The following is a 10,562-nucleotide window of genomic DNA, read 5'->3' as shown; positions in this document are numbered from 1 at the left end:
CATTATAACACTTATATAAGACTTTTAAAGTCATTTTGATAGTAGGCTAATAGACACTTACACAATGTGTTGTCGTCACTATAACACTTATTTTAGACTTTTAAAGTCATTTTGATAGTAGGCTAATATAGACACTTACATCATGTGTTGTATTCATTATAACACTTATATAAGACTTTTAAAGTAATTTTGATAGTAGGCTAATATAGCTAATATAGACACTTACATCATGTGTTGTCTTCATTATAACACTTACATAAGACTTTTAAAGTCGTTTTGATAGTAGGCTAATAGACACTTACACAATGTGTTGTCGTCATTATAACACTTATTTTAGACTTTTAAAGTCATTTTGATAGTAGGCTAATATAGACACTTACATCATGTGTTGTATTCATTATAACACATATATAAGACGTTTAAAGTAATTTTGATAGTAGGCTAACATAGCTAATATAGACACTTACATCATGTGTTGTCTTCCTTATAACACTTACATAAGACTTTTAAAGTCGTTTTGATAGTAGGCTAATAGACACTTACGCAATGTGTTGTCGTCATTATAACACTTATTTTAGATTTTTAAAGTCATTTTGATAGTAGGCTAATATAACTAATATAGACACTTACATCATGCGTTGTATTCATTATAACACTTATATAATACTTTTAAAGTCATTTTGATAGTAGGCTAATATAGCTAATATAGACACTTACATCATGTGTTGTCTTCATTATAACACTTATATAAGACTTTTAAAGTAATTTTGATAGTAGGCTAATATAGCTAATATAGACACTTACATCATGTGTTGTCTTCATTATAACACTTACATAAGGCTTTTAAAGTCGTTTTGATAGTAGGCTAATAGACACTTACACAATGTGTTGTCGTCATTATAACACCTATTTTAGACTTTTAAAGTCATTTTGATAGTAGGATAATATAACTAATATAGACACTTACATCATGTGTTGTCTTCATTATAACACTTACATAAGACTTTTAAAGTCGTTTTGATAGTAGGCTAATAGACACTTACACAATGTGTTGTCGTCATTAAAACACTTATTTTAGACTTTTAAAGTCATTTTGATAGTAGGCTAATATAGACACTTACATCATGTGTTGTCTTCATTATAACACTTACATAAGACTTTTAAAGTCCTTTTGATAGTAGGCCAATAGACACTTACACAATGTGTTGTCGTCATTATAACACTTATTTTAGACTTTTAAAGTCATTTTGATAGTAGGCTAATATAACTAATATAGATACTTACATCATGTGTTGTATTCATTATAACACATATATAAGACGTTTAAAGTAATTTTGATAGTAGGCTAATATAACTAATATAGACACTTACATCATGTGTTGTCTTCATTATAACACTTACATAAGACTTTTAAAGTCATTTTGATAGTAGGCCAATAGACACTTAAACAATGTGTTGTCGTCATTATAACACTTATTTTAGACTTTTAAAGTCATTTTGATAGTAGGCTAATATAACTAATATAGACACTTACATCATGTGTTGTCTTCATTATAACACTTATATAAGACTTTTAAAGTCATTTTGATAGTTGGCTAATATAGCTAATATAGACACTTACATCATGTGTTGTCTTCATTATAACACTTATATAAGCATTTTAAAGTTGTTTTGATAGTAGGCTAATACAACTAATATAGACACTTACATAATGTGTTGTCTTCATTATAGCACTTATATAATACTTTTAAAGTCATTTTGATAGTAGGCCAATATAGCTAATATAGACACTTACATCATGTGTTGTCTTCATTATAACACTTATATTCTACTTTTAAAGTCATTTTGATAGTAGGCTAATATAGCAAATATAGACACGTGTTGTCTTCATTATAACACTTGTATAAGACTTTTAAAGTCATTTTGATAGTAGGCTAATATAGCTAGTATAGACACTTACATCATGTGTTGTCTTCATTATAACACATATATAAGACTTTTAAAGTAATTTTGATAGTAGGCTAATATAGCTAATATAGACACATCATGTGTTGTCTTCATTATAACACTTACATAAGACTTTTAATGTCGTTTTGATAGTAGGCTAGTAGACACTTACACAATGTGTTGTCGTCATTATAACACTTATTTTAGACTTTTAAAGTCATTTTGATAGTAGGCTAATATAACTAACATAGACACTTACATCATGTGTTGTATTCATTATAACACTTATATAAGACTTTTAAAGTAATTTTGATAGTAGGCTAATATAGCTAATATAGACACTTACATCATGTGTTGTCTTCATTATAACACTTACATAAGACTTTTAAAGTCGTTTTGATAGTAGGCTAATAGACACTTACACAATGTGTTGTCGTCATTATAACACTTATTTTAGACTTTTAAAGTCATTTTGATAGTAGGCTAATATAACTAATATAGACACTTACATCATGTGTTGTCTTCATTATAACACTTATATAAGCATTTTAAAGTTGTTTTGATAGTAGGCTAATACAACTAATATAGACACTTACATCATGTGTTGTCTTCATTATAGCACTTATATAAGACTTTTAAAGTCATTTTGATAGTAGGCTAATATAGCTAATATAGACACTTACATCATGTGTTGTCTTCATTATAACACTTACATAAGACTTTTAATGTCGTTTTGATAGTAGGCTAATAGACACTTACACAATGGGTTGTGGTCATTATAACACTTATTTTAGACTTTTGAAGTCATTTTGATAGTAGGCTAATACAACTAATATAGACACTTACATCATGTGTTGTCTTCATTATAACACTTATATAAGACTTTTAAAGTCATTTTGATAGTAGGCTAATATAGCTAATATAGACACTTACATCATGTGTTGTCTTCATTATAACACTTACATAAGACTTTTAAAGTCGTTTTGATAGTAGGCTAATAGACACTTACACAATGTGTTGTCGTCATTATAACACTTATTTTAGACTTTTAAAGTCATTTTGATAGTAGGCTAATATAACTAATATAGACACTTACATCATGTGTCGTCTTCATTATAACACTTGTATAAGACTTTTGAAGTAATTTTGATAGTAGGCTAATATAGCTAATATTGACACTTACATCATGTGTTGTCTTCATTATAACACTTACAAAAGACTTTTAAAGTCGTTTTGATAGTAGGCTAATAGACACTTACACAATGTGTTGCGTCATTATAACACTTATTTTAGACTTTTAAAGTCATTTTGATAGTAGGCTAATAGACACTTACACAATGTGTTGTCATAATAACACTTATTTTAGACTTTTAAAGTCATTTTGAATGTAGGCTAATAGACACTTACACAATGTGTTGTCGTCATTATAACACTTATATAAGACTTTTAAAGTCATTTTGATAGTAGGCTAATATAGACACTTACATCATGTGTTGTCTTCATTATAACACTTATACAAGACTTTTAAAGTCATTTTGATAGTAGGCTAATATAGACACTTACGTCATGTGTTGTCTTCATTATAACACTTATATAAGACTTTTAAAGTCATTTTGATAGTAGGCTAATATAACTAATATAGACAGTTCGACCCCTGGTATAAACACTTTGTAGGGCACAACATACCACATTCAGCTTGCAGGGAAACACTACTTCCTAGTTAGACAACATATCATAGGTAGACTACACAGTACCGCCACCTAATGTCTTGGAAGTGCAACTGCATTGCAGATGAGACTCCGATGAAAACAAAAGAGGACACACACCTTCCCCTCCTGCTCGATCCTGATCCGATAGTCCATCAGCTGACTGCGGAGTTGTGACTTCTCGTCCGTCAGCAGCTTGAGGCGCTGTCTCAGAGCCTCCTGGGACAATGAAGACGCTTGTCAGGATAATTGTATTTAAGTTATCACAAAACTTAGTGTTGCCATGAGTTCCCGGCGAGAGGACAAAAGCTGTCTTTGGTCTCACCAAGCAAAAGGCTTGTAAAACTCCACTGTGTAGGATGGGGAGCGACATGAGGGTGTCGGTTTCTTTGATGTATTGTAATCCACAGGAAAATTCTGTCTTGACCCAAGATCTACAAAGCGGAGAGGAAGCAGGGCCTGACTCCCCTCCAGGCACCTTTTCTTTGAACTGTTTTGTGACCGAGGGCAACGGCTGTTTACGACCCCCGTCCCTTTAGAAACAGCCGTTGCCATGTAATCAGGGAAAGTCCAAATAAAACAGGAGGCGTACAATCTTTCGTCAGAGCGTGGGACGACACTGTGCAAGGGTACAGTGTCCACGCGTTTCTCCTCAATTCAGCTAAATTGAATTATGTCTCTGTTTAATTCCTTGCTTCTTGTCTTGTTTAATAGATGTCATCAGTGTTTGAACCTGACATCTTCGTTACAATAAAGAGATTTCCAGCTTTGCCTTAGAATAAAACATGAAGTCACGGCACTCAATTTATTGCAGGTGGTCTACAAAAGCTGGGAAAAAATGCTAAAGTAATGCACCAACTAACAATATACATAATTATTTCATTTTACAAGATATGTCAAGACAATATGCAGCTTTATGTTTTAATTGTGTTAATTTTGTTATTTAGCCCTTAAAAAAATAAAATGACTGAAAATGTATACCATAAGTATAAAATATTTATGTATTATTATTACTATTTATTTAATATTTTTATTAAGAATTATTATTATTATAATTTGTGCTATATTGGTAATTTGACATATTTGGAAATATGTCAATACAAAATACAGCTTTATGTTTTAATTGTGTTCATTTTGTTATTTAGCCATTTAAAAAAATAAATGACTGAAAATGTATACCATGTGTATAAAATATTTATGTATTATTATTACTATGTATTTAATATTTTTATTAAGAATTATTATTATTATTATTTGTGCTATATTGGTAATTTGACATATTTGGAAATATGTCAAGACAATATGCAGCTTTATGTTTTAATTGTGTTAATTTTGTTATTTAGCCCTTAAAAAAAATAAATGACTGAAAATGCATACCATATGTATAAAATATTTATGTATTATTATTACTATTTATTTATTAAATTTTTTTTTTAAATTATTATTATTATAATTTGTGCTATATTGGTAATTTGACATATTTGGAAATATGTCAAGACAATATGCAGCTTTATGTTTTAATTGTGTTCATTTTGTTATTTAGCCCTTAAAAAAATAAAATGACTGAAAATGTATACCATATGTATAAAATATTTATGTATTATTATTACTATTTATTTAATATTTTTATTAAGAATTATTATTATTATAATTTGTGCTACATTGGTAATTTGACATGTTTGGAAATATGTCAAGACAATATGCAGCTATATGTTTTAATTGTGTTAATTTTGTTATTTAGCCCTTAAAAAAATAAAATGACTGAAAATGTATACCATATGTATAAAATATTTATGTATTGTTATTACTATTTATTTAATATTTTTATTAAGAATTATTATTATTATAATTTGTTCTATATTGGTAATTTGACATATTTGGAAATATGTCAATACAAAATACAGCTTTATGTTTTAATTGTGTTCATTTTGTTATTTAGCCATTCAAAAAATAAATGACTGAAAATGTATACCATATGTATACAATATTAATGTATTATTATTACTATCCATTTAATATTTTTATTAAGAATTATTATTATTATTATTTGTGCTATATTGGTAATTTGACATATTTGGAAATATGTCACGCAATGTGCACTTTATGTTTTCATTATAATTAATGTGTAATTTAGCACTTAAAAAATAAATGACTGTATATTATATGTATAAATTAATTATGAATTATTATTACTATTAATTTATTTATTTAATACTATTATTAGTAGTAGTATTATTAAATGATTGAAAATAATTTCCCGTGAATTTCTTTTAGGCAACAAAAAATAATAATTATTAATATTAATGTATTTCATACTAAAACTATAGATTATTATTGCTATAAATGTATTTACTAATGTTATTATTAATTATTATTATTATTAAGGCTGTAATGGTAATTTGACATATTGGCTGGAAATATGTCAAGACAATATGCAGATTTATGTTTTAATTATGTTATTTAGCACTTAAAAAAAATAAACGATTAAAATGTATACTATTTGTATAAAATAATAATAAATGATTATTATTACTATTTATTTATTTAATACTGTTATTATTAATAAGACTTAATATTAGTGCTATAATCATAATTTCACATATTGGCTAGAAATATGTCAAGACAATATGCAGCTTTATTTTTCAATTACAATACATTTGTTATTTAGCACTTAAAAAAACAAATGACTGAAAATGTTTATTATTATTCATTATTTGTGCTATAATGGTAATTTGATATATTGTAAATATGTCAACACAATTAGGTTAAATATTTTATTTAGCACTTAAAAAATAAATGATTGAACATATAGTTCCCGAGATTTCACTTTAGGCAACAAATAATAATTATGAATTAATATTAATAATATATTTTTTCATATTATTATTAAAAATAATTATTCGTACTATAATGGTAATTTGACATATTGTAAACATGTCAAGACAATATGCAGCTTTATGTTTTAAATATGTTAAATTTGTCATTTAGCACTTTAAAAATAAATTACTGAAAATGTATTTCTTGTGATTTTGCTATATGTAACAAAAAATAACTATGAATTCTTGTTAATAATAACGTATTCATTATTATTAATTATTAGTGCTATAATGGTAATTTGATATATTGTAAATATGTCAAGACAATATGCAACTTTATGTTTAGAAAATGGATGGATGAATGGATGTTTTAATTATATTAAATTTGTTATTCAGCACTTAAAAAATAAATGATAATTATGAATTATTATTAATAATAATGTATGTATTATTAATAATTATTAGTGCTATAATGGTAATCTGATATATTGTAAATATGTCAAGACAATTTGCAACTTTATGTTTAGAAAATGGATGGATGGATGGATGTTTTAATTATATTAAATTTGTTATTCAGCATTTAAAAAATAAATGATAATTATGAATTATTATTAATAATAATGTATGTATTATTAATAATTATTAGTGCTATAATGGTAATCTGATATATTGTAAATATGTCAAGACAATATGCAGATTTATGTTTTAATTCTGTTAAATGTGTTATTCAGTACTTAAAAATAAATGACTGAAAATGTATACTATATCTATGAAATAATTATAAATTATGATTACTATTAATGTATTTAATACTATTATTAATAATTTATTTAATATTATTATTCATAATTTTTATTCATGCTCTATTAGTAATTTCACCTATCGTAAATATGTCAAGACAATATGCAGATTTATCTTTTAATTCTGTTCAATTTGTTATTCAGTACTTAAAAATAAATGACTGAGAATGTATACTATATGTATGAAATAATTATACATTATCATAACTATTAATTAATGTATTTAATACTATTATCATTATTAATAATGTATTTAATAATATTAATATAATATTAGTCATTTGACCTATTATAAACATGTCAAGACAATATGCAGCTTTATGTTTTAAATATGTTACATTTGTCATTTAGCACTTTAAAAATAAATGACTCAAAATGTATTTCCCGCAATTTCACATTAGTATAAAACATTCCTATAATTCGTATAATGCATATGTTAATTTTGACTGTACATGTACCGTAAATGCATAATGTAGTTATATTATTCACATGTGAATAATGCTGTAAAATAGACTGTATTTATATTATTCACATGTGAATAATGCTGTATAATAGACTATATTATTCACATGTGAGTAATGCTGTATAATAGACTATATTATTCACATGTGAATAATGCTGTATAAGAGACTGTATTTATATTATTCACATGTGAATAATGCTGTATAATAGACTATATTTATATTATTCACATGTGAATAATGCTGTAAAATAGACTGTATTTATATTATTCACATGTGAGTAATGCTGTATAATAGACTATATTATTCACATATGAATAATGCTGTATAATAGACTATATTATTCACATGTGAATAATGCTGTATAAGAGACTGTATTTAGATTATTCACATGTGATAAATTCTGTATAATATACTGTATTTATATTATTCACATGTGAACAATGCTGTAAAATAGACTGTATTTATATTATTCACATGTGAGTAATGCTGTATAATAGACTATATTATTCACATGTGAGTAATGCTGTATAATAGACTATATTATTCAAATGTGATAAATGCTGTATAATAGACTGTATTTATATTATTCACATGTGAATAATGCTGTATAATATACTGTATTTATATTATTCACATGTGAATAATGCTGTAAAATAGACTGTATTTATATTATTCACATGTGAGTAATGCTGTATAATAGACTATATTATTCACATGTGAGTAATGCTGTATAATAGACTATATTATTCACATGTGAATAATGCTGTAAAAGAGACTGTATTTATATTATTCACATGTGAATAATGCTGTATAATAGACTGTATTTATATTATTCACATGTGAATAATGCTGTATAATAGACTGTATTTATATTATTCACATGTGAGTAATGCTGTATAATAGACTATATTATTCACATGTGAATAATGCTGTATAATAGACTGTATTTATATTATTCACATGTGGAAAAAATACCCAAGTGTTTATTGTCTATTGTGAGTGAACTGTGGTGCTGAATTTCCCCAAGGGATCAATCAATAAAGTACTTTCTATTCTATCAAGAGTTGGGCTCAAAATTGAATTCTGCCTGGAGTCTTCCTGCCTGTCATTTGTTTTTTTTACTCTGGCGCCCTCTGCTGGCGTTTAGAGCAACACACACCTAACTGACTATATTAGACATGTATGTAAACACTCACTGTCGGCATGTCGTCGTAGGATCGGATAGACGCCAGACGGTCTGTACGACATATTGAAGAAGAAGAAAAAAAGTGGTATAATGACGTCACTTTGTAGCGGGACAATGTATTAGGTACACCATGACGTCGTCTCACCCATGGGTTTGCCGCGCAGGTCTTCCAGTCGTTCGTGGACCAGCGAGGTTTGCCTCTGCAGCTGCGCGTTGACTTCGGTCTGGGTTTCATATCTGGTCTTCCACTCGTTGTCTGCGCACGCACACGGCAAACACATCAGAATTGAACCAGGACCCAAGTAGGACCAGGACCAGGACCAGCTCACCTTCCCGGTCCACACCGTGCAGCCGGTCTTGCAGCTCCCTCATGGTGCAGCCCAAGTCCCGCACAGACTCCTCCAACATGTCTCTTACATAGAAGAAAAGTTTTTCAAAACACGAATTTAGGACACAAACTATAGTTCTGGTTCTGGAAAAAAAACAAAAAAACTTACTTTATTTCTCGTTCCTGCTCCAGTTCGACCCGGAGACGCGCCATGTCGTGCCGACCCGAGTCTTTGCTCATGTTTGCTCGCCGAGAAAATAAGTTTGTGGCAGCTGGTTCCCATGGATACAGCCACTTTTGGTCAGTAACGCCGCTTCGCCAGCAGAGGGCGCTGTGGACTTTTAAACTGGAGAGTCTACACGCGTGACGTCCGCGGGCGTTCACGTTGTGAATAATGACATCAATACACCCGCACGAAGCTTGAATATTAAAAGTACATTTACCTTTAAATAACACAAAGGTAATCAAATCGCAAATATCTAGTCAAATATCATTGATTATGAGGTTTTACTTTGGTTCAGAGGTGTCCAAAATACAACCGGAAGCTCATTTGTAACGGCACAACCGTTAGCATGTTAGCCTTTTTGCCAATTTTAATCTAATATTTTGTTACCGGACAATTGATACATAACGTTATTTATTTATTTTTTTAAGCTAATTTTGTCGGTATACACCTCAGTCGTATTTTGGTACTTGACGCACGTTACAGATAGCATTTTAGCATGCTAATATTAAGATTTTTAACGGCACAACCGTTAGCATGTTAGCCTTTTTGCCAATTTTAATCTAATATTTTGTTACCGGACGATTGATACATAACGTTATTTATTTATTTTTTTAAGCTAATTTTGTAGGTATACACCTCAGTCGTATTTTGGTACTTGACGCACGTTACAGATAGCATTTTAGCATGCTAATATTAAGATTTTTAACGGCACAACCGCTAGCATGCTAGCCTTTTTGCCAATTTTACAGGTATACATCTCCGCGCCTAATATTTTGTTGCCGGACGATTGATATGTAACGTTATTTATAAAACATTTTAGCTAATTTTGTATGTATGCACCTCAGTCATATTTTGGTACTTGACGCATGTTACAGTTAGCATTTTAGCATGCTAATATTAAGATTTTTTTTTGTAACCAAATTCACAGGCATATAGTGTCAGTGTCATATTTTGGTAATTCATTAATGCTATCTGTAATCATACTATTGTTAGCATCGTACTGTTAGCATGCTAGCTTTTTTTTGTGCTAATTTTACAGGTATACACCTCTGCGTTTAATATTTTGTTACCGGACGATTGATACGTAAC

The 10,562-nt window shown here is 28.5% G+C and overlaps 1 protein-coding gene across 1 annotated transcript in view; it reads right to left on the bottom strand.

Annotated features, from left to right (window-relative positions):
- ccdc169 (coiled-coil domain containing 169) overlaps positions 1-9,891 on the bottom strand; it is a 15,614-nt gene extending 5,723 nt beyond the window's left edge. The window contains exons 1-5 of the mRNA XM_061931297.1: positions 9,417-9,891; positions 9,249-9,331; positions 9,065-9,175; positions 8,930-8,970; positions 3,774-3,872 (exon numbers count right to left, since the gene is read on the bottom strand). Of these exons, the coding sequence (XP_061787281.1) occupies positions 3,774-3,872; positions 8,930-8,970; positions 9,065-9,175; positions 9,249-9,331; positions 9,417-9,487 (405 nt within the window). The 5' untranslated portion in view covers positions 9,488-9,891. The remainder of the gene's footprint in view (positions 1-3,773; positions 3,873-8,929; positions 8,971-9,064; positions 9,176-9,248; positions 9,332-9,416) is intronic.
- Positions 9,892-10,562: the final 671 nt, after the last annotated feature.

This window comes from Nerophis lumbriciformis, linkage group LG37, assembly GCF_033978685.3.
Source record: "Nerophis lumbriciformis linkage group LG37, RoL_Nlum_v2.1, whole genome shotgun sequence".
Taxonomy (NCBI): Eukaryota; Metazoa; Chordata; class Actinopteri; order Syngnathiformes; family Syngnathidae; genus Nerophis; species Nerophis lumbriciformis.
The sequence above is the reverse complement of the archived record's forward strand: the minus strand, read 5'-3'. Positions and strand labels throughout refer to the sequence as shown.